The following is a 26,655-nucleotide window of genomic DNA, read 5'->3' on the forward strand; positions in this document are numbered from 1 at the left end:
CAAGTGCAATGAAACAGACTATTTTGCCATGTGTGCAACTGTCAGAACATTTTTGCCAGCAGATGAGTTTATAAGATGGTATCACTCTGAAATCAGTTTGCAGAAACACATGGCACACTAGAAGATTCCCAAGGTTTGACTGAAAAAGCTTGTCAGTGTCTCAGCTGCACCTTAGCTGACCTTAGCACAGAAAGTTTTACCTGATTTAATATCCAAAAAGTTCTGTCAAGCAAACAAGGCATGAATAAACTTATCCATAAACAAACAGTGAGTAAACAAAGGACAGCCATTTCAACTGCAACGTGACAGCTGAAGGCAGCTTGTCTAGGGACTCAACACTCTTCTGAATTCCTGATTATTTTTATGCTGCTTAATCACTAGTAAAAATCAGTTCAAGCTAGGCATGAGCACACGCCTTTGATCCCAACACTCAGGAGGCAGAGGAAGCAGAACTCGGTAAGTTAAGGCCAGCTGGTCTACAGACTGAATTCCAGGACAGCTAGGGCTGTTACACAGGGAAATCCTGTCTCAAAAAAACCAGAACAAAAACAAGCAAACACTAGTTAAATGTGAAACAAAACTCATCAATAAAAACAAATGCTTTACTACTGAGACGGTAAGTGTTACTGAGTGGAACGCTTTACTTACTGAGACATCTTTCAGTTGTTTCTCAATGGAGAAGTGGCAAGACTCTTTAGAAAAGATGAACCTGTATGTGTCCGCGGCTCCAGACCCTGACACCAGTGCTTTTCTCAGTTCATCAACATATTTTCCTTTCTCCATAGCCATGTCATCAGCTTCTTGGGAAATCTCCGACTCAGAAACTATGGGAAATAGTAATAAAATGGGGAAATAAAAACTTTCTAGTAGAAAATATGTACTTAGCTGTTACTACTACTTTATCGAATCTAACAGAAATTGGAAAAAATAATAAGACCAGAATGTTTCCATGTGGCTTTTTAAAAAGACCATTAGTGCTCTTCACCCTTTCCTCCCACTCCCGGCTATATTCCCGTTCCTGTTATTTTCTCCTTGGCCCTTCTGAAGCATTTGTGCCCTTAACCCTATCTCTGGAGCTCTTTCTCTTCCTCTCCAACCATTATTCCCTTATTCTTTCCCAACCTCTGCGGTTATGTCAGACTGTGTACTCAAATCTAAGTATCCAGTGCTGTGAACGTGTGTGTGTGTGTGTGTGTGTGTGTGTGTGTTTGTGGTGTGTGTGTGTGTGTGTGTTTAATGGACCTATGCCACAGGGATTATAATGCTCCCTGTAGAAACCATAAATTACTTAAAAAATACCCAAATGCCAGGCAAAGGAAAGCTTCAAGCTGTAGGTCAAGAGTTCTAGAGAGCCACCAAACAATATCAGATACTCCCATTGTCCTTAGCTACACCCCCACAACTAAATAGGAAGATGCTATTTCTGAAGCTAATATACAGTTCCAGCACAGACCTGGAGGAACTGACCCACCCAGTAGTGACCTGGAAGCTTTCCCTCGGAGGATCAACACTCACAGTATCAGAAAGTGCTATGCAACCCAACAACAAACAAATGTAATCAATAGATCTAGACAAATAAACAGCCTGCAAAGCAAAACAATAATTGACCTGCCAAGGTATCCCCAAAGGAATAATAGTGCTATTTTATCTTGGGCATAAGCAACAGTCATCTAATGGGACTTATGGTGTACTTGACAGGAGGGAACTGACGCCTGGTACTATAAACCTAGACGAACCCCTGCTGTTTCGCTAAATCAGTCTCGCTTCTAACTGTACGTTAGATGCCTTTCCTGATTCTCAAAGATGAGTATAGTTCCCAGCCCCCACCAAAGAAGCTGGGTTTTGCAATAGAGGGAGGCCACTCCAGAGATCCACAACTAGCAGAACTGCAGAGGATGAGCGATGTCATAGTCCTTGGCCCCAGCTGGTCCATCTACAACATAACCCCTCCTCTACGCTCAGGAAACACCGTGAATGGAAGCTGGAAAGACTGAGAGAGAAGGGGCACTGGGACATCTGCTATGACAAGGTCTTCCAGACAAAATGCTTCCCTCACAAGATCCCAACAATATGGCAATCTAAATATAATTCAATAATGACCACACCAGTTGTACTCTGGGCAGAGGCAGTCTTACGTGAAGATTGATGCTTGCCTTTCTTGGAGTCCCTATAGGATTTACCAGTCCTGGAGTTACTTTTAAATCTTTTCTTTTTGTTTTCTTTTATAATTAAGAGCTGAATTTTCAACCATTATCTATAAATAAATGAGACTAAAGAGGTAAATTCAGCAACTCATTCATTCATTCTGTGCAGGTTCAAGTGCCCCTGTGGACATGTGGAGGCCACCCCACCAGGCACAGCTGTTGTCGTCCTTATCACTCTCCAGCTAATCTCAGACAGGCTCTGTCAGTGAACCAATAGCTCACCATTTAGGCTTGACTCACAGAAAACCCTCCTGTCTATCACAGAGGACTGGAGTAACAGATGTATTGCACTGCACATGGCTTTTCCACACAGGTGCTAAGGCCCAGGCCTCAAATCCTCATGAGTAAACAACAGGCCCTTTACCTGTTGAGGCAGCTTCCAGGGCTGAGGGAGGTGTTCTTAAGACAGTTTCATTAACAGAAAAATACTTCCAGTTGTTTCTATCATGCCTAGTATAGTTCTAGTGACTAAAGAAGCCAGAAAAGACAACTTCTGCCCACTCAGGCATTAGAATTACAGTCACATATATGTTTAGTTCTGATATTCTTTTTTAAGATTTAATTTTATATGTGTGTGTATGTGTGCACGTGTATCAGCTACATTTTGCAAGTATCCATTTGACTCCTGCCTCAGCTTATGAGTACAAGAAATACATCTGTGTGTCAATATACCCAGCCTTCAATATGTTGTTCTTGTTCAAATTTTGAAGTTAAAACACAATTACATCATGCACTCCTTTCCCTCTCCTCCTTCCATCACCTCCCATATAAACTTTTCTCTCACTCAAATTCATAGCCTCACTTTTTTTAATTGCGCGTGCTCTCTCTCTCTCTCTCCTAAATATATAAATACAAGTTCCTCAGTCTGTATCAGCCTGTAACTGACGTTAGGGCTGGTTACTTGGGATTAGTAACCAAATGTGGTGATCTTCCTGGGGGAGATACTTCTCCAGCTCTGAGGATTCCATAGTTGCCTGTATTTCTTTGTCTAGGATTGAGAGCCAGTGATACATGTTAGGTTTAATATAATTACATGGAAGCTTAGAGAGAAAAATTAAAACCATGCAGCAAAACATACTAAGTTAAAAATATTCTAAGGATTGTCTCAACAAATGATGCTTAGGAAACCAAACATTTACAGGTAGAAATATGAAACTAGATTTCTCTCTCTCACACCCAACAACAATAATATATTTAAGATGGAACAGAAGCCCTGGAACTGCTAGAGGAATGCAATAGGAAAGCACTTCAAATACAGGCTTAAGCAATAGGGCTCCAGTAGTAGAAGACACAGCAGGAAGGATGTGAGGGAAGTACCGAGAACTACAGAGATCTACATAGAAAAGGAATGCTCAGAAAACACTGAAGAGTGAGAGATAAGTTTGCAAGCAATTCATCTCAGGGAAAATTAGTAACCTGAAAATATAATGAACTAAGAAAAATCAATACTGAAATAATGGACTAATCAATGTGCAAACAAACCAGATAGTACTCATGTAAACTAATGAGAGAAAATGCTCACTATCTTTATTCATAAGAATAATTAAAATCAAAACTACCATTAGTTTCTACCACAGATTCTAAATGGCGATCATTAAGAAAACAAAAAACAATAAAGCTGAAGATGCAGCAAATGGAAGGTGTCCACGGTAGTCTGCCCTGACCCTAGGGTGCATATGCTGAGCACTAACTGGAGTCAAAAAATTATGGATAATAATAATAATAATCATAAAGGCCAAAAGAGGAGAGGGTGGTTGGCTAGAGATCATCATGCAAATTTGGACAGAGGTAGATGGGAAAAAGTATGATCAAAATACATTTAACAGGTATAAAAATTTCAAAACATTGATTAAAATATAAAAAGAGAACCTTTAAACATTGTTGGAAGGAGTGCAATTAGTGAGTACCTTCTGGAATTCAGTAAGAAGTTTCCAAACAGACTAGAGCATTCTAAAGCATTCTTAGGTAAATACCAAATGCAGTCAGTATAAAATAGGGATACCATTATATCCCATAGTTATTATTCACAATAGCCAAAAGAATCAGCCTGACTGCCCAACAATAAAAGAGTAGATAAATGGAATGTGATAAGTACACACATAGAGTAAAATGAATTCCATTTGACTTTCAAAGAAGAATATTTCATAACTTATTCAAAAATATCAAAAGCAAAAGAAACACATCTAAACACCTTTTATAAAGTCCATATTACTCTACTATCAAAAACAGGTAAAATATGAGAAATAAAAAAAATTACAGGACAGTATTGATGACAACTATTATTCTCGGCCCTGTTCTATTGCTGTTAACAGACACCATGACCGAAAGAAATATATTTAATTAGGGGCTTACTTACATTTTCAGAGGTTTATTCCACTATCACCATGGAGAGGAGCGTAGCAGCATACATAACACTGGAGACCTACATCCTGATACTCAGGACAAGAGGGTGGGAGGAGAGAGAGAGAAAGAATAGGAATGTGCCCATGGGCTTTGACAACTCAAAGCCCACTCCCAGTGACATAGTTCCTCCTATAAAAGACTTCCACTCCTATCAGAGAATTCCACTCCCTGGTATCTAAGCACTCAAATACCTGAGCCTATGGGGACCACTCTCATTCAAACTACAATTCATAGATGTAAAAATCATCAAAAAATATTTATACAGAGAATACAGACATTATGTCATGAGATAAGCAATCACAATTAGCAAGGCTTTATTCCTGAGATACAGCGATGGCTTAGTATATTCAATATATGTAATAAATCATATGTAAATAGGTATGGCCCCCATAGAGTCATGTGATTGAATGCTTGGACATCATGGAGTGGCACTATTGGGAAATGTGGCCTTGGAGTAGGTGTGGCCTTTTAGGAGGAAGTGTGTCACTGGGGGGGGGGGCAGGCTTTGAGGTCTCATATGCTCAAGCTATGTCACTGTGCCATATAATCACATTCTGCTGCTTGTGGATCAAGATGTAGAACTCCCAGCTCATTCTCCAGAACCATGTGTGCCTACATACTGCCATGCTTTCTACCATGATGTTAATCGACTAAACCACTGAAACTGTAGTCCAGCTGCAACACAATAAATAAATTAAATGGAAACAGAAAAAAGAAGAGTATTCTTATTTACAGAAAATATGATATTATATATTTCAAAAGTTCCATTAGAAAACTTACAGAAATTATCAACAATTTCAGCAAAGTGGCAACTTACAAAAATCAGTAGTCATACACTAATAAATATATTGAAAAAGAGATCATAGAAACACTCCCACTCACAATACCCTCAAAAAGTAAAATAAAATATTTAGTGATAAATCTGTGAAAGTGAAAAACCTTCTACAGTGAAAACTTTATATTTCTTAAGAAAGACATGGAGTAAAACAGCAGAAGAATTAAAGACCTCCCATGTGAAGAGGGCAATCTGGACGCCAAGATTTCAGTAAAATTATTGTTAAATCTACATCTGTGTCTAGTAAACCTTTAATTAAAATGTCATTTATTCATGTTTTTGGCTTTGGTCTTTGATAATTTATAGAATCCTGTCAAAATATTATTCATAAAAATTAAAGAGTCAAATGCCAGGGTAAAAACTGATTGATCAGAAAGCAGCAGAGATATAACCGGTGACCTCCTCTCACACCCTTCTCTGATCCAAAAGGCTAATTCTATAATTACCCATTTACCAAAAGTTATGGCCATTATGTGAATACCTGTACAAAGTGAGACTGACAATGTTCCAGCATGTCTCTAGTAAAATGAAACAGTTTTTTACATATTACAACATAAAGCATATTATGTGTATACCACATAATCCTACATGACAAAGAGTTATAGAATGATATAATAGCACTTTAAAAGATAGCCTTAATAAACATAAAGTGGCAATAAACTACACATTTATAAATTAAACAATGCTTTATTAACTTTAATTTTTTAAAAATGCTAATGAGAAAGGAAATATAGCTCTGGTATTAGATAATAAAAAAACTGCTGAATTAAATCAGTCTGCATACTTTAAAGATGTGTTGATTAAAGAATGGAAACCAGGATATGTGTTATGTTAAGGAAGATGTTTTGCTAATGTTTCCATGGGGAGAAAAAGCTATGAATAACATCTAGATAGATAAAGACTAGACTCAAACAAGAGAGACCTCTTGATTTGGAAAGACAATACACCATCAAATAAGTGTTGGCCATGCAATTTAAACTAACTTAAAAGACTAGCAAATGTCTTTCATTTGATCAGATATAATCTGTCAAAAAGGAGAACTTCTCAAAGTTAAGATTGAGGTGGTGTTTTGTTTTTGTCTTTTCAAGAATCTGAAGACGGATGGACAAATGAGATATCTGAAAAAGAAAGATAAATCATCAAGAGAAAATGTCCCCAAAATATGAATAAATTGACGTAATGATATGGCATACCTCAAACAGAATAAAATTTCATAAATCTTCCCAGATACTTGTTTCTGCTCTTGTCTACAGACATATAAGTCAAGTCTTTTTGTAGAACCGATTCAATTGAAATTTAAAGCTGCCTTTGGAGCTAAAATGTGGCTTTCTCCTTCTCTATACCCAAGTATACTTAAGAAAAATCCAAACGATCTGTCTCATGTCAGAAGAGTCACTTGATATGGGACAGAAAAAAAAAAACCTAAGAGACTATTTCACTACGATAAATCTCATAATTCTTTGGTTTTATTTAGACCTTTTAAAACTCTTCTTAAGGCATAAATATTATCTCAATATTTATGAGATTATTATATATATATTAAACTTTCTGTCATGATATTTATAGAGTGCTAACTAATTCACCTACCTTCCTGTATATGATTTTAGGCTTGAGTCTAAAGCATGTAATTAAAAACTAAGTTTGTGTACCTTAGAAGATTTAACAAATTGTGGTCCTTTGACCTCTCAAAGATCTGGTACATATTGCACCTAAAATATTTAAGTTTTCTGTAGTGAACTATGACCATTCCATGCACTGACCTTTGAGATCTCTAAGCAGATGATGGGGCCCTATAAAGACAATTCAACCTAGATTCTAATAATGTCATTAGGCCAACAAAAACACTCAAAGATAACTTTGGGCTACAAACTGAACAAGAAAACTTCAAAGCAGTTAACTAAGATGGTCTAGACTACTCCAAACAAGACTTCAGATATAAGCCATGAACTTTCCCATTGCACTTAGATGGAAAATAGCTAACTCTTCCAGGATGAGATCATTACATAAATTTTCTCACAGTTCCCTAAAGATGCCATTGTTCCTAAACAGGAGAAAGTAATCTAAGAACATGATGCCCACATTCCCAAGAGCTGTGGTGTGTGGTTTCTGATTGTGCTGTGGCTTGGCGGATGTTTGTTTTGTTATTGTTTAGTTGGGTTAGTTGCAAGTTGTTATTGGTCATGATCAAGGAGGAAACTAAGCAAATAAGATTAGATTTGTGGATCTCATCCTGAGAAGAAAAATGGGGACATAAAGAAATGATAGAGGGTCACCCTGCAGTGGAGGCTCCACCCGCGGAGCTCTCCCGAATCCCATCCCAGCCTTCATCAAGGTACACCTTCCTCTCTTCCCACCTTCCCCCTGGGGCCACAAGATCTACCCAGAGCTGCTCCCTTGCACGCTGGGCCAGGGCTATGAGTGCAACCCGGCAGAAGGGAGTGCCTGTGTTTCAATAGACTGCCTGAGGAAAGGTAGGCCTTCTGTCAGTGAAGTCCCTGCCCAACAAGGGAACCTGACCTGGTACCAGAAGATCTAATAGAGAGCATTTGAAGGAAGAGATGGGCAGACGCCAAGGCAAGAACTCCTGCAACAATCTAAAAAATAACATGAAAACACCAAATCCCAACGACCCTACAATAGAAGGACCTGAACCTCTTAATTCAGAAGAAGTGGAAAAAAGTGCCATTATGAAAGCAATAGAGTCCCTTAAGCAGGATATGAATAACTCCCTTAAAAAACTGGATGAGAAGTACAACAAAAAGATTGAAGAAATGAGTAAAGAAATGGATGAGAAATATAACAAAAAGTTCGAAGAAATGAGTAAATCCGTGAATGAAACACTGGGAAACCAAGAAAAAACAATCAAACAGGTAATGGAAACAGTTCAAGAATTGAAAAGTGAAATGGAGGCAATGAAGAAAACACAAAACGAGGATCGGCTAGATATGGAAAATCTAGGTAAACGAACAGAGACTACAGAATCAAGCATAACCAATAGGATAAAAGAGATGGAAGAACGAATCTCAGAGTCTGAAGATACCATAGAGAAAAGAAATGCTCTGATCAAAGAAAACAGCAAATCCAACAAATTCTCATCACAAAAAATTCAAGAAATCTGGTACACAATAAAAAAATCAAATCTAAGAATAATAGGAATTGAAGAAGAAGATCTGCAGATCAAAGGCCCAGAAAATATATTCAACAAAATTAAAGAAGAAAACTTTCCCAACCTAAAGAATGATATTCCTATGAAGGTTAAAGAAGCATACAGAACATGGAATAGACGTTATCAAAAAAAAAACATCCCCTCGCCATATAATAATCAAAACACAAAACATACAGATGAAAGAAAGAATATTAAGAGACGCAAAGGAAAAAGGTCACGTAACTAATAAAGGTAAACCTATCAGACTTACACCGGACTTCTCTATGGAAACCATGAAAGCCAGAAGGTCCTGGAGAGAGGTACTGCAGAAACTAAGAGACCATGGATGCAAACCCAGACTACTATACCCAGCCAAGCTATCCTTCATTATCAATGGAGAAAACAAAATATTCCAGGATAAGAACAAATTTAAACAATTCGTAGCCACAAACCCAGCCTTAAAGAAAGTGATAGAAGGAAAATTGCAACCCAAGGAATCCAACATTGCCAACACTGCCTACAATAACTCAGAAATCTAGCGACCCTTCATGAGCTTAATTCAAAGAAGGGACACATACAAACTCTATTAAACAAACAAACAAAAAATAATAATAACCAGAGTCAACAACAACTGGTCATTAGTATCACTTAATATTAATGGACTCAATTCACCTATAAAAAGGCACAGATTAAGAGATTGGATACGAAAACAGGATCCAACATTCTGTTGTTTACAAGAAACACACCTACACCACAAAGACAGACATCTACTAAGACTAAAGGGTTGGGAAAAGGTTTTTCAAGCAAACGGACCTAAGAAACAAGCAGGTATGGCCATTCTAATTTCCAACAAAATTGACTTCAAACTAAAATCAATTAGAAGAGATGGAGACGGACATTTTATACTCATAACAGGAACAATTCATCAGGAGGAAGTCTCAATCCTGAATATCTACGCCCCTAATATAAAGCCTCCTACTTATGTAAAAGAAACACTTCTAGAACTCAAGGCAGTCATCAAACCACACACACTAATAGTAGGAGACTTCAACACTCCTCTCTCACCAATGGACAGGTCAATCAGACAGAAACCAAACAGAGAAATAAGAGAATTATTGGAGGTATTGAATCAAATGGACTTAACAGACATCTATAGAACATTCCACCCAAATAGGAAAGAATATACTTTCTTCTCTGCAGCTCATGGAACCTTCTCAAAAATTGACCACATACTGGGTAACAAAGCAAACTTCCACAGACACAAAAAAATATTAGTAACCACCTGTGTCTTCTCAGACCACCATGGATTAAAGTTAGAATTCAACAACAGTGCTACCCTCAGGAAACCAACAAACTCATGGAAGTTGAACAGTCAACTACTGAATCACCCCTGGGTCAAGGAAGAAATAAAGAAAGAAATTAAAGTCTTCCTTGAATTTAATGAAAATAAAGACACAAGATACTCAAACCTATGGGACACTATGAAAGCAGTGCTAAGAGGAAAGTTCATAGCACTAGGTGCCCAATTAAAGAAAACAGAGAAAGCACAAATTGAAAACTTAACAGCACACTTGAAAGCTCTAGAAAAAAAAAGAAACTGATTCACACAGGAGGAGTAGAAGACTGAAAATAATCAAACTGAGGGCTGAAATCAACAAAATAGAAACACAGAAAACAATCCAAAGAATCAATGAATCAAAAAGCTGGTTCTTGGAGAAAATCAACAAGATTGACAAACCCCTATCCAAATTAATCAAACGGCAGAGAGAGAACATGCAAATTAATAAGATCAGAAATGAAAAGGGGGACATAACCACAGACACAGAGGAAATTCAGAGAATCATTAGATCTTACTATGAAAGTTTATATGCCACAAAGTTGGAAAATGTTAAAGAAATGGACATCTTTTTAGATAAGTACCATATACCAAAGTTGAACCAAGACCAGGTGAATAATCTAAATAGACCTGTCAGTTGTGAAGAAATAGAAGCTGTTATCAAAAATTTCCCTACCAAAAAAATCCAGGACCAGACAGTTTCAATGCAGAATTCTACCAGAACATCCAGGAAGAGCTAATACCTATACTCCTTAATGTATTTCACAATATAGAAACAGAAGAATCATTGCAAAACTCTTTTTATGAAGCTACAGTTACCCTGACACCAAAACCACACAAAGACACAACCAAGAAAGAGAATTACAGACCAATCTCACTCATGAACATTGACACAAAAATACTCAATAAAATACTGGCAAACCAAATCCAAGGATACATTAGAAAAATTATCCATTATGATCAAGTGGGCTTCATCCCAGAGATGCAGGGCTGGCTCAACATACGCAAAACTATCAATGTAATCCATTATATAAATAAACTGAAAGAAAAAACCCATATGATCATTTCATTGGATGCTGAAAAACCATTTGACATAATTCAACACCCCTTTATGATAAAGGTGTTGGAGAGATTGGGTATACAAGGATCATACCTAAATATAATAAAAGCAATATATAGCAATCCGACAGCTAACATCAAATTGAATGGAGAGAAACTCAAAGCCATTCCACTAAAATCAGGAACACGACAAGGCTGTCCACTCTCTCCATACCTCTTCAATAAAGTGCTTGAAGTTCTAGCAATAGCAATAAGACAACATAAGGGGACCAAGGGGATTCTAATTGGAAAGGATGAAGTTAAACTTTCGTTATTTGCAGATGATATGATAGTGTACATAAGCAACCCAAAAACTCTACCAAAGAACTCCTACAGTTGATAAACACCTTTAGTAATGTGGCAGGATACAAGATCAACTCCAAAAAATCGGATGCCCTCCTATACACAAAGGATAAAGAAACAGAGAGGGAAATCAGAAAAGCATCACCTTTCACGATAGCCACAAATAGCATAAAATATCTTGGGGTAACTCTAACCAAGGAAGTGAAAGACCTATTTGACAAGAACTTTAAGTCCTTGATGAAAGAAATTGAGGAGGATTCCAGAAAATGGAAAGATCTCCCCTGCTCTTGGATTGGGAGAATCAACATAGTAAAAATGGCAATTCTACCAAAAGCAATCTATAGATTCAATGCAATACCCATCAAAATCCCATCAAACTTCTTCACAGACCTTGAGAGAACAATAATCAAGTTTATATGGCAAAACAAAAAATCCAGGATAGCCAAAACAATCTTATACAATAAAGGAACTTCTGGAGGCATTACCATCCCTGATTTCAAACTCTATTACAGAGCAAAAGTATTGAAAACAGCATGGTATTGGCATAACAACAGAGAAGTCGACCTATGGAATCGAATAGAAGACCCGGGTATTAACCCACAAACTTATGAACACCTGATATTTGACAAGGGAGCTAAAGCTATACAATGGAAGAAGGATAGCATCTTTAACAAATGGTGCTGGCATAACTGGATGTCAACCTGTAGAAGAATGAAAGTAGATCCATATCTATCACCATGCACAAAACTCAAGTCCAAATGGATTAAAGACATCAACATCAATCTGTCCACTTTGAACCTGATAGAAGAGAAAGTGGGAAGTAGTCTACAAGATACCATCTTACACCTGTCAGAATAGCTAAAGTCAAAAACACCAATGATAGCCTATGCTGGAGAGGTTGTGGAATGAGGGGAACACTCATCCATTGTTGGTGGGAATGCAAACTTGTGCAGCAACTGTGGAAACCAGTGTGGCGGTTTCTCAGGAAACTGGGAGTCAACCTCCCTCAGGACCCAGCAATTCCACTCTTGGGAATATACCCTAAAGATTCCTTAACATACTACAAAAGCATTTGTTCTACTATGTTCATAGCAGCACTATTTGTAATAGCCAGAACCTGGAAACAGCCTAGGTGCCCCTCAATAGAAGAATGGTTAAAAAAGGTGTGGAACATATACACATTAGAGTTTTACTTAGCGGTAAAAAACAATGACATCTTGAATTTTGCATGCAAATGGATGGAAACAGAAAACGTTTTACTGAGTGAGGTAAGCCAGACCCAAAAAGAGGAACACGGTATGTATTCACTCATAAGTGGATTCTAACCATAATTAAAGGTCTTTCAGCCTATTATTCGTGATCCTAGAGAAGCTAAATAAGAAGATGAACCTGATGAAGATTATTTAGCTATCCACCAGGAGGTAGGAAATAGACAAGAGTCCCAGGTAACCTCGGGTGCATGGGGGGGGGTGGGAGGATTGATGGAAGGGGAGAGGGTTAGAGAGAAGGGAGTAGGGGAGGAATGGGGAAAGCTCGGTGGCCTGGGATGGGGGGGGGAGGAAGGATGAATATGGGATCAGGGAATAATATATTTCAACTAAGGGAGTCATTTTAGGGTTTACAGGAGACTTGATTATATATGGGATCCCAGGTCGAAGGAGAGATCCCCCAGATTGTTCTCTGGACAGAGGAGAGGGTGCCTGAATCGGCCGTGGCCCATAACCATACTGATGTATATTTTGCTTATCACCATAGATCCTTCATCTGGCGAAGGACGGCGATAAAGTCGGAGACCCACATTGGAGCACCGGACTGAGCCCCCCGAGGTCCAAATGAGGAGCAGAAGGAGGAAGAACATGAAAAACGAAATCAGTACTGCGAGGGATGCTATCACCCACTGATACAAGGAAACGGATCTAATGAGAGTTTACCAAGACCAGTTGGACTGGGACTGAACGAGGACGTGATCTAACCAGATTCTCGGAATTTGGCCGGATTCTCTGAATGTGGCTGGCCTGGAGTCTTTCTGAAAAGCCATTGACAATGACACTGGGACTTGTTTCCTCTGCATATACTGGATTTTGGGGATCCAGTCTGTCTGGACATTCACCTTCCTGGACCTGGAGGGAGTGGGGAGGAACTTGAACTTCCCACAGGGCAGGAAACCCTGACTGCTCTTAGGGATGGAGAGGGAGGAGGAGAGGGAGTGGGGGGAATGGGAGGGTGTTGGGAGGAGGGGCGGAAATGAAAACTTTTATAATTTAATAAAATTACTTTCTAGTAAAAAAAAAAGAAATGATAGATAAAAGGGTAGATTATTGAATCTACATTTACATTTAAAAAGCAACTTCTAGTGTTAAATATTTTACATTACTATGAATTTTTGTATATTGATATAAACTTAAGGTTATTTTTATTATCCTGAATATATGTTTCTATGCTAGTTTAAAGTACTATAGCTATACAATTCATTTAACAATATAATATAAACTTCTATTCCTTGCAAGTCATTATTAAAGAACTATTTAAGATGATTAAGAAATACTGATTAGTATTTCATCATCTAACAATCAAATTTGTGGCCATGGTAGAATGTTTTCAAGGTCAGACAGAGATAAATTTTTAGATAGATAGATGGTCTTCAAGCACTTCAAACACCTATAGAATACGACATTTAAGATGTTTTAAAAAAAAACAGCTTTTCATGACAATGAAACATGTCTGCTACTGGCAGCACCAATTTATTTCAAAAAGGTATGGCAGGCATTGAAGAACCTCCATATCGAATTTGATTTCATTGTGGACAAAAGGTAGCCACTGAGCAAGAAACTAACTACTTCTGCCTCAACTGATGACAATGTGCTGTCCGATTTGAACAAGAGAGACACAAATAAGGTAGATGCCAAACTTTGTCAATTCAAAGTAGGACAGTCCTTCAAAATCACTTCTTTGCAGAAAAGTCTGTAAAATATTCTAGGCATGTAGGACAAAGATAGGGGAAATCTGGGTGACTCTTCAGGCAGCCAGATGTCTCTGTTATTTCTATAATTTTGGAAGATGTTTAGGCTACAAATCCTATTCACTAAGGTAATGTTATATTGTTCTCATGTCTCTGATGGCATTGAGGACTAGATAGTTATAGTTAATTTATCTTTTTACCAAATTCAAAAAAGAAACCCACAAAGAGGTATAGAGAGTATAAAATTGAGAGACCTAAAAGCTTAACTTTTATAAAAGAAAATATTTTTAGGTATAAAAAGATAGTTTGGGGTTGGTAATACAAATTATGATAGAAAATGGTTTAGGTATTAAAACTTTTGACTCACCAAGATAGGATAGGTAATAAAGTATATTCTCTGAATTTTCCAAATACAAATGGACTGGATATGATGAATGCAATTTTTACTTGATAATTGTTATTATTATATATAGTGTTACTGTGTTAGAGTTAAAACCTTTCCTTTATATTTAGGTAAAATGAGTTAATATTGTGGGATAATCTTTTTGTAAAGATATGTCTCTGCCTAAAATGCCTTCTGATTGGTTTAATAAAGTGCTGAATAGCCAATAATTAGGCAAGAGAGAATAGGCAGAACTTTTCAGACAGAGAGGAACTCTGGGAAAAAGAGAGACAAGAAATTCCAGCAAGAAGCAGAGAGGGTGGAGTGTGCAGAATGAGAGAGAGGCAAAACCTACACAGTAAAATTAAGTTAATGTAAGCTATAAGAGTTAGTTGGAAACAAGCCTATGTTAAAGGTCAAGTTTTCATAATTAATAAGTCTCCATACCATTATTTGAGGGCTGGTGGGTAAAAAGAAATTCCAACTACATTCATGCTTACATCTTAGGAGGAATAATACTGTGAAGATAACCATCATAACAATGAAATTTACAATTTAATGCAATGTCAATCAAAGAAACCATAACATACTTCATAGAAAAAGAAAAAAGTTCCTAAGATTTATATGTAACCATAAAAGGCAATTATAAGCAATAATGCTGTAAGAAACAGATCTACCATACCAGATTTCAAGTTCTATTACATAGCCATAGTAATAAAAACAATATGGGACAAAAAAATCAGATGTTAATCAATGAAACAAAAAAATAAGATAGAAAAATGACTATATGTAACAACAACTATCTGATATTTGACATAGACATCAAAAATATACACGGTGGGGGGGGAGCATCTTTAACAATGATGCTAAGTAAGCTAGATGTCCACATGTAAAAGATTTAAATAAGGCCTGATCTATCACCTTGTACAAAAATCAACTCCAACTGGATTAAAACCTTAATATGATACCTAAAATGCTAAAACTGCTCAAAGAAAACATAGGCAGTACCTACAGAATACAGGTACAGCAAAGGACTTCCTGAATAGCCTTCTACTTGCACAGGAATTAGGGCTAACAATTGACAAGTAGATCCTCTTTTATTTCTGGGTGTACAGTTGTGAACCTGTTTACCTTGACTGGAGGTCAGAGAGTTTGAGCTTATTTTTGTTTTCCCAAACTTGCTGACAACAGATGTGGGCTACAAACAAGAGATCCTGACCTAGGGTATGGTTAATTAGTATTTTAGGTGCAGAGGTGGATCTGTTCCACCTGGACCAAAGGTTGAAGATTTTAAGTCTATTTCTTCTATCATAATAATGAAGTCTGTTGCCTCCCCCTCCCTTCTTGGAGTGAAATATGTAAGTGTATGCAAAATAAATGAGGCAGAATGCTGTTCTGTGTCTCTGTCTCTTATTTTTCCTATGTCTCTGTTCCTTTTGTCTAATAATTCTAATCCTCATGTTCCTATGCTCAAACGTACAAGTTTTGTAGATGCTGGTTTTGAACACTCTTTGAACTAAAAAGCTTCTATACAGCAAAGGAAATAAATGATCAAGTGCAAAAGAAGCCCAAAGACTGGGAGAAGTTTTACCACCTACATATCTGACAGAGGAATTAAACATATATATATATATATATATATATATATATATATATATATACACACACACACACACACACACACAAGTTAACAAAACATTCTCATTACAAAAATGAACTGTGAGTCTGAACAGAAAATTCTCAGGAGAATAAATAAAAATGGCTAGGAGATTTCTAAAAAATAAATTCAACATCCTTAGCAATTAGGAATATATAAATCTAAAAGTAGCTCTATCACATGGCCCATTTATACCACTCGTTGGCATATGTCCAATTATGTCCAAGGGACTTCACATTCTACTCCTTAGATCCTTGCTCAGTCATGTTCATTGATGGAGAGAATCAGGAAATGAAAACAAAGCAAACTTCTTTCAGCTGATGAATGATTAGTGAAAAATGTGTATATTTGCAACACAATTCTATTCAGCTGTAAAGAAAAATAAACAATGAAATCTGAAGGTAAATAGATGAAACTAGAAAGTATTAATTATAGTGTGTTGGGTAACTCAGATCCAGAAGGACAAATGTTATGTGTTTACACTTCCTTATAGATCCTAGCGCTGTATCCTTAAACATATACCCTGGAATAACAACAGATACTGGGTATGTAATAAAGAGCCATATGGGCAAGAAAGACATGGGGATAGCAGGACACAGTGCTATTAAGAATGAAATAGAAAAAAAATGGGGAGGGAGGTTAACTGGGGAGACAAAAGGAGAACATACATACACGTATATAAATATATATTTGATATATTTGCATGTCCTCCTTTTGTCTCCCCAGTTTATACACACACACACACACATGTGTGTGTATGTGTGTGAGAGAGACAGAGAGAGAGAGAGAGAGAGAGAGAGAGAGAGAGAGAGAGAATTAGCGGATATCACTTGGGAGTGATAATGTCCTCGACCAAGAGCTATAGACAATCTAACAAAACCTCCAGTGCCAGGCATGAGAAACTTCCCTTCAGGTTGATAGTCTGGGAATTGAATGAACTCCCCAAATAATATACGTTAATGTCAATTCCCTTGAATGCCTTCTAGAACTTGATTGTAAGACCAGCTCTATTTGTGAAGACTCTACACACTGTAGACACAAGTTGGGAAGAGTCAAGCTGAAACTGAACTGGAAATCTTCTCTGAGGACTCTCTCTTAAAGTATTTGAAGGTGCTATGCAAGCTTTCAGGGGAGAAAAGAAGCAGTAGCCCTAACCAACTGTCATGGATATGAACTACAGAAATGAGTAGCCAAACCAGATATCCCCAGTAGTAAAATAGTGCCACTTATGTCTTGGGGGCAACCAGCAATTGCCTAATTGAACTTAAAGCCACTGAATAGGAGGAAATTTATACCTAGTATTTTAAACCTGGTCAAGAGCCTGTATATGGTGACATCATGGACCATAAAGGAGAATCTATAGCTGCCACTTTCCTAAACCAATGTAACTTCTAACTCCATTCTGAATACTAAATATTTACCCTCAGAAAGTGTATCTCTCACCCTTCATCAGAGAAGCTTCTTTTTGTAGAAGATAGAGAGCATTACAGAAATTTACAATTGGTCAGACTATAGCAAGCGAGTGACTATAGAATGCTCAATGCTGACTGATACACCTACAACAATCCCTACCATTAGGACGCAGGGAACATTGGGGAAGAGGGAGTGGAAAGATTTAAGGGCCAGAAAACCTGAATGTTTGCTGAACGATATCATCTTCTATGTATCACAGGGAAACTACACCCATGAAATGTCAATATCATGGTTGCTTAAAGACAACCCTATATAACAGCAATGACAGATGACATCCAGCCTGGATGGAAGAAATCTTAAAAGTCCCTATCCCTAGATGCAAATTATGACTGCAGAGAAAAGAAGAATCTGCCTTCTACAGGGATTACCCCCGCATGGTTATCAAATTAGAAGTGGTATGCCCTAAACACACACAAAATAAACTCAGCAGACTGTATTTGTATATGTATAAAGAAATACATACATGAATAAATATAAAGAACATGAATTTGGAAGGAAATGGAAAAGATGCAGTAGGAGATGGAGTTAGAAAGAGGTACAGAAGTGATGTAACATAGGACTCTTGTATAAAATTCTTAAAAATGCAAAATAAATTTCTAAAATTTCAACATAAAAAATAATATATAAAAAAAGCCCGTTTTTTCAAAGCTTGACCAAATATTTCCTATTTAAAGGAACGTGAAATTTTGATTGCCTACTCTAAACCTCAATCTTGGAAAAAGAACTCGTTTGCCAGTTTATTTTTATGTTAATAACTACAACACAGTTGTATGCATTCATTGCTCTAAACTTGACAGGGCTGGAATGAAAACACGGCAACAATAAAATCCATCCAGAATAAAGCTGAACCACTTGCTACATGGCAAGAGGACAAACAAGAACATAAAAGTGAGGAGTTATTTTAAGACTAGTGGAAACTCCAAAAACATTATTTTGATATTATTTGTAGAATGTTCATATGTGTAAGTGAAGACTGCACAGACCTATCCTAACCAATGTCAGAAAGCAGAAGACATCAACTTTATGCCATTAAGAATATAGGTGGCCTCACATCAGACACCTACATATACAAAAGCCTTTCCTATGAGTTCTGTAATGTTATTTCCATAGAGTTCACAAAATATCTGTCTAGAAAGATTATACACAAATCTAAATATTTGATAGTAAAACATTAGTAAGGCTTGAATTAATCTCCAATAAACTTAAAGATACCCCCCATAAATAGGTGATATAAGTTTTTACTGCCAAAGCAATTATTTTACAAGGCACACAGTAACATCAGTCATTAACCCACTTTATGAAATAACTCTGCGACACAACACTCTGTAACACAAAAGTGACTCATGACAAGCCACATGGAAATTAGGCCCCCAAACATTCATTAGATAAAGCATTGCTAAAGGGGAAGAAATCAGCAAGCTTAGTGTGTGGGAGAATAAAACAAACCTCACATCCCTTCCATTTAAATGAAAAGAGAAAAAAATTATCCATAATTGAAGGCTACAGCAATCAAAAAGTTGAATAACTAAAACACAGGAAGAGGTATAGGAAGGAAACTCATTTTTGTGCTTCATTTAGTAATTGTTTCAATATTCTTATTTGTGCAATGCCTGTAAGGTACGGTATGACATGTATGTTATAAGCCTTAAATAAACAAAATTAACAATTACACTTTAATACTTACTTACACATTTATCCTAATACTTAAACAAAAAAATATAATTGGATAATGCAAGGCATAAAACATATGCAAAATCTAAAACTTTATTGGATAGTTCTGAAAATCAAATCATTACAGACAAAACTATAAAACTCCATGCTTGAAATATAATCACTTGTAAGGAGCCGCCAGGATGTCGCCTTGGCGAGATAGTGCCAGTGGTCCTACAGCCTGGAGGTATACAGATCCTTTGATGCTGCCGCGCTAGCCAGTGTTTTGGGGCCTGTGTTTTGCATTTCAGAGCCTTGGTTCCCTGACCTGTCCTGTGGCCTCGGGCCCTAGCAGAATGGCATCAACCAATCAGCATTCGAGCCTCTCACCCTAGAAAAGCAGCTGCCTTTGGGTTTTTCGCTCTCTCACTTCTTCTTTCGCTTTCTGCTCTCTGACCTTCTCTCTCTCCCTCTCTCTGTCTTTTCTCTCTTTTCCCTTCCCCTAATTTTCCTCAACCGAGGGCTCCAAATAAAGGCGTGATTTAGGACGAAATCTCGATTTCGTGGCCCAGGAAAAGCCGAAATCAGACATCGGATACAGAGAGCTGAGATTTTCAGAACCTGACACCTGGAGCAGTGAGTGACGTCAGTTAAATCCTCCAGGTAAAAGGGGAGGAAAAAGTATGGAAAGAATATAGGCCTAAGAAAAGAAAATAGAAAAAAATCAAAGAAAAGGTATCTGAAAGAAGGTACTAAAAGTAACAGGGAAGAAAAACTCCATAAGTTCAGTGCAGGAGGAGCTTGAGAAAACAGCAGCCAGAAAAGCGAGATAACTAAAGGCGGGACTATGAGGATGATGGGGTACGGGAGACCACGGCTTCCGCCCCCTCTCCGTCCGTCCCTCCACCTGCGCACTCACTGATAGAGACTAGGGGCTGCAGTCTCATAGGGAGGCGGGCTTGATTGTGTTTGGGGACTGCCTTCCCTGTTCTTAAAGAGTCACAGAGTTTTTGAGGTGATTCTCGCCTAATTTTGAGAATGCTAGGCAACCATTGCAGCGGCTAACTGACACGGAAGTGTGCCGGCGCGTTGGTGGACACCTGTAGTCCCAGCTACTCGGGAGGGAGATGCAGAACTGCACTGGTGAGTGCTAACTCGTCCGGGAGGCATGGCCATGCTAACCAGATTCTGGCGGGGGGGGGGGGTTGCTGGCGTCCACAGAGGCTTCTGTAAAAAGCCAGGTTTCCATAGCAACATGGGCGGACACATTCAGGGTGCACGGAGCGCAGTACCAGATAAACCGGCGAGCCCGCGCAACAGGTACAGCCCGGGGCGAGGCCATGCCATTGTTCGGGCCATGCCGAGTGTACCAGAGGCAGGCCGCGCGCATCCTTAACTAAAGCAGCAACAGCCAGGGCGAGTTTTGTTTCCAAGGGAACTAACTCCGTGCAGCTACGCAGACCGGGAAAGCTTCTACGGCGTTCAACAAGGTCCATAAGACCAAACATCAGAGGCAGAGCCGCCACAGCACGCCGCACCATCAGAGAACAAGTCAGGAATTCACAGTCAGAAAAAAAACATTTATCCCAAAATTACAACATCCCTTCTCAGCAGGAAGTAGCCAGCCAAGACTGTGAATGCCCATTTTCCCTCAAAGACTTCAGGCAGGACTGGTCGTAATTATCATATTAAAAGCGCAATCAAGGTTTAGAAGCAGCAAGCAGGCAGTACCATATTCTTTCAAAGCAAAGAGCAGCTACAGTTAGTTTGCCTGTTTCCTAGGTAACAAAGGCGGATCAATTGCCTGGGGCAACGGGTGGAACAAACAATGCTAAACCTAGAGGTTTTTTCATCTGAATAGAGGGGCCTGGAGAGATGGCTCAGAGGTTAAGAGCACTGCCTGTTCTTCCTGAGGTTGTAAGTTCGATTCCCAGTGACCACATCGTCTTAGATCTAATTTTTCTCCTTTTTAAAGAAAGGTTGTTTACACGTTTTTAGAGGACTCCAGGCTGGGAACAGGAAAACGGTTTTCTCATATTTTTCGAGCAATAAGCTCATCTATGCCAGATTTAAAAACATAGATTCAAAGGTTCCCTAATTATGCAGGATTTTGGGTCTGTATTTTCTCATAAGGGTAATAATTATTTTATTTAAAAGTCTAAATTTTCATCATAAATTTGATGGATTTTCAATAATATTGTCAATTTGGCTATATTGGCACTGTCTCCTCAAGAAAATAGGAGATCTCTCCATTATTTAATGGCTTAAATTTCTTAAAAGGTTGATACATGTTTTTCAAGTTATATAAAGTTACTCAAAAAATATTTTATGGCATTTATGACTATCTCATTTATTGTTTAAAAGCCAGAAAGCCAGTCAGGTCAAGTAAAACCCTGTCAGGTCCTTAGGCCTGGCCTCTGGTGCTTGTAAATGTGGGATAGCGTCCAGGGGCTCAGACGACTTCCTAGTTTATATCTGATAACAGGCATATTAAAGAAATACATTTGGGTTATTTTCAGATTCTATATTGATAAAATAATTCTACTATATATATGGTTAAACACATGTCCTTGTGACATGGTTAAACATCTTTTGTATATAGGCCCAAAAGAGACATAACTAACTCTTGGGATAATTCATGCCACCCCACTAGCGTGGGGGAAAAGGTAACTTATGTAAAAATGCATTGCTTAGAGGCCTGGACAGCTTGGGGAAAGCCAAATTGTCTAATAACCGACAATGGCCCAGCATATGCCTCACAGGGCTTTAAAGCCTTTTACAAACAATTACAAGCTGAACATACCACTGGCCTACCATACAATCTGCAGAGCCAGGATATTGTAAAAAGGGCAAATAAAGATTTGAAGAAAATTTTGCAAAGACAAAAAAGGGGGGACTAGCAGTGACAGCTTCCCCCAGAGAAAGGATTTCTCTTGCACTCTTTACTCTTAATTTTTAATTCAAAATATTGCTGGAAAAACAGCAGCAGACAGACATGCCCTGTTTGAAAGCAATTCAGTCTAATTCTAAGGCCTGCTGTAATGGCACAGGCAAACAAGATTTACTCTTTGGAGCAGAGACCTGCAGGTCTCTAAGTTCAAAACCAGCCTACTTCCAGTACTGACTGTGCTGAATTTTTACACTGAGTTTTTAGTACTCTTAAATGTTAATTTGGGAGAAGAGTTTTGTTTATGTTTTTTCTAGGAATGCTGACATGCATCTGGGTGCCAGCAAAACTGACCAAAAGAAGTAAAGGATGCTACAAAGGATGAAGATTCCTGCGGAGGCAGCAGAGGTGACCCCCTGGGCGGTGTCGAGAGCAGCTGTTTCACAATATTACCTTGAGCAGCACCCTGTGCAGCCTCTTACCTTTAAACAATTTTCTGACTGATTCTATTCTGCCTTTTTTCCTTACATAGGAATGGATGGGAACAGAGATATTCTTGGCATGCTGTGTCTAGGTGGAAGCGCTGTATGTCTCTGATTGTGTGTGTCACCTGCTAGCCCAAGTGAGGAGGGACAAGATCTTTGTGGTACAGGCCTTGGCAGCCTTGGAATGTGTATCCTCACCCCAAGTTTGGCTCTCAGCCTTAAAGAGCTCATAGGCAATTAGCCATGCATAGCCTTTGCACCCTCAAGGGACCAGATAGTCCCACTGCACAGAGGAAGGTATGCATAGGCGGAGGGTGTGCAGACACAGCCCTAGGACTCCCAGGGAAGTAGTTGTTCCCATTGCATGGGAAGGGTGTGTCTTGCTTTTCTTTCCTTTACTCGGTCCACACATCATGAGGTGGGGACCAGATTGGGAAATAGTTTTGCCTTATTGCTCTTAAAAACAAAAAAGGAGGAGCTGTAAGGAGCCGCCAGGATGTCGCCTTGGCGAGATAGTGCCAGTGGTCCTACAGCCCGGAGGTATACAGATCCTTTGATGGGCCTGTGTTTTGCATTTCAGAGCCTTGGTTCCCTGACCTGTCCTGTGACCTCAGGCCCTAGCAGAATGGCATCAACCAATCAGCATTCAAGCCTCTCACCCTAGAAAAGCAGCTGCCTTTGGGTTTTTCCACTCTCTCACTTCCTCTTTCGCTTTCTGCTCTCTCACCTTCTCTCTCTCCCTCTCTCTGTCTTTTCTCTTTTCCCTTCCCCCAATTTTCCTCAACCAAGGGCTCCAAATAAAGGCATGATTTAGGAAGAAATCTTGATTTCGTGGCCGTTCATTCCTGCTGGTCAGGAAGCGCGCCGCAATCACTACAGGAAGCTGAAATATTATCATACTACCAGGGAGTACAGAAAGAAGTCTTGTATCATATTTTGTCATACTAAATTGCATTACTTAGAGGACAAAATGAAGAATGCACAGAGTTACACAGATAAGTGTGTAATGTGAGCAAACAGGAAACAGAAGCTCTCATTTACAGACACGCTAACTGTGATCAGTTTGTTTTTTTTTCTACCTAGTAGTGTATACTTAAAACTGTCTTCTCTAATTATTGCATATATCTTTATATATGCATGTATGCATGCATGTACGTATAAATATAGTCTGCTGAATCCATCAATCAACAAAGGTCCACACAGAACCACTACCATGGTTTTGGTCCTACACATCCTCTAATTTTAAACAAGAGCTAGCATGTGGGTACACAGGTGGGTACACATGTGCCAGCATAACAATCCATCTCCCTCATTGCTATCCTGCCAGAAGCAGTCAACAGCTGATAGTTCTGAGAAATTTATATCTCACAGAGCTAACATAAGGAGTACTATAGACATTATCCTTGAAATCCCTTTGTTTTCCTATAATAGAAAGGTAAGCATTTCTCATTTGCTGTGTAAATGACAGATAAAACACTTTAAGCTTGAATTCATTCTGATTGTGCTGAATTTCTATCATTCAATAGTTAAACAGAATTTCATGATGAACATTATTTAACTTGAAACATGTTTGCTGTCAAAATTACCTGTTGCAGTCCAGGCTGAATGACCATCGGTCAGAGTAATAACAAAACCAGATCCTACTGTTCCCTCCCAAGACACTTGCAGAAAATAAGTTATGTTGGGCTCAGAAGCAAGACAGATTCTGCTCACTTTCCTTTCCATTTCTGGCTACCTGTAATGAAAGAACAAAATCTATATTCAAAAGGAGACTATAATTATCAAATGATAAAAACATTTATACTTTTCTTTCAGGTATAAAAACTTCAAAGAAATAAAAGTAAAATGCTGTATATGAGAGCCAACCACTGAACTCAGCAAATCAGTTTCATTCAACAGTGACTAGCAGATTTGACAGACGAGAAGACAGAAGGCTAAAGAAAATTACTATAGCAACATGCGTAAATTTTATATTTCCCTTTCCTCACGAGTAAATAGCCACTCTTCTCTTACAAAAGGAACAGTTTCTTTGAATAAACATATTTGAGAGCTGTATCCATACTACAGTTATACAGTTATAGATAATTCAGAACATTAATCAATCATACTGATTTAACTTATTCTTCTCTTTTCCTGGTGACAGTCATTAGGAACTTGATACGTCTTGACTACTACAAACATTGTCATGAACATTCTAGAAATATCATTGCATTTGGGGGGCTCATTCCTACAAGTGGAACTACTGGAACAGAAGATATCATGTGTTTGGTTTGGATACTATAAGACAAGACCCTTCAAAATTGTACCAAACTGTGATTGTTGTATGAGAGTCCTAAACAATTATTCCCCCTTGGTTCATTTTATCCACATTGTTGGATAAATTCTGCATCAAACTGAAATTTTAATTCACATCTCCTGATGAGTAATGGGTGTTGCATTTTTTACATACACTTATTAGATGAGAATATACTCCTACCTAAAGCCTTGGCAATGTTTCCCATTCTTTTCCTTACTGATGTTCATATTAATTTGCTTTCATTTATTCATGGTTTGTTGTCTATTTTAGATTTATTTATATATAAATACGGTAGTATTTAAAATATGGTAGTATACGCCTTTGGTCCCAATGCCTGGGAGGCAGAGACAAGCAGATCTCTGTGAGTTCAAGGTGATGTAGCACACGCCTTTAATCCCAGCGCACATGCTTTGTAACTCTCTACCGCTGCGTCCCTGCCTACTCCCAAGGCATCATCTGGGATAATGGGCAGTGGACCAATCCAAGAGTGACACGTCAGAAGCGAGGACTGTTTCCTTTATAAGGGCTGGGTTCCCCTCATTCGGGGTCTCCGCTTTGGAAGCTGATGCTCTCCCTCTCAAGAGGCATTAAAGCTTTACTGCAGAAGTATCCTAAGTGCCCCGCGTCATTCTTGCTGGCGAGACCATAGCGCGGGACATATACTATCAGTTTCCTTTTTGTCATAATGATGAAAAGACGTCAATTTTAATGAAATACAATTCATCAAACTAATTCACCAAGATGTATGTACTGTGGTCAGTATTGTGAGTCTTGCATTATTGAGTGTGGGTCAATAGATGATCTCCTGTGTTATGTCAAAGTTTTATAATCACATCTCTTATATCTAGATCTCTAATCCATCTGTCACCAATTTGAAGTTGTATTGGTCTAAATGTCTCAACCAATTTTATTTACAGAGTCATACTTTACTACAGCCTATATAGCCACATGTACATGTATAAAATATATACATATACATATACACACACGATAGATAGATAGATAGATAGATAGATAGATAGATAGATAGATAGATGAATAATACAGTTTTTTATATTGATTCTTGGTGTTTTGCAGGAGTAAAATTCATATTTTATACTGCAATTGCTGAAATTATATTGAATATGTGGTTTACTCAGCTGATCTAATACATTTATAATCTCTATCTGACTCTGTCACTAAAAATTTTTAAAATCTCCCATCTAAAAGTTCCAATGACTTATGTAAAATCTTGATCAGCACAGGCTCAGGAATAGACCTTTGAAGGCTGCCACTGAAGAAAAGGCCCAAGAAGACATCAATCATCAGCAGGACTCCACTTCCCCATTCCCATCAGCATCCAGGAGTAACCAGGATCAACCAGGAGTGTTCTCGGCCCCACCCACTTAGCTCTCAATTTAACAGTATCTGTTTGTTGGGTGGAGGGATTAAAAGTGAAACTGAGATTTAAAGATTTTATTTTCAATGTTTAGGCTTAGATTCTTTTGCTATGAATTCATAGTGATAGTTCTGGCAAATCACTCTGGGGCTTGATTTCCTTGA

General features: G+C 38.2%; 1 protein-coding gene across 5 annotated transcripts in view; it reads right to left on the minus strand.

The window, feature by feature from the left end:
• The window catches only part of Xrcc4 (X-ray repair cross complementing 4), a 212,661-nt gene that overhangs the window by 172,523 nt on the left and 13,483 nt on the right, over positions 1-26,655 (minus strand). For 4 of the 5 annotated variants that reach the window (XR_015734962.1, XM_087896767.1, XM_087896769.1 and 1 more), the window contains exons 2-3: positions 24,404-24,552; positions 649-824 (exon numbers count right to left, since the gene is read on the minus strand). Coding sequence is in view for 4 of the 5 variants with exons in the window: in XM_087896767.1 (XP_087752893.1) it covers positions 649-824; positions 24,404-24,542 (315 nt within the window). In the remaining variant the exon portion in view is untranslated. Of the gene's footprint in view, positions 1-648; positions 825-4,560; positions 4,640-24,403; positions 24,553-26,655 lie in introns of those variants that run through there. The other variant, XM_087896771.1, reaches the window with a different exon arrangement.

Source organism: Myodes glareolus, chromosome 15, assembly GCF_982192425.1.
Source record: "Myodes glareolus chromosome 15, mMyoGla1.1, whole genome shotgun sequence".
NCBI lineage: Eukaryota > Metazoa > Chordata > Mammalia > Rodentia > Cricetidae > Myodes > Myodes glareolus.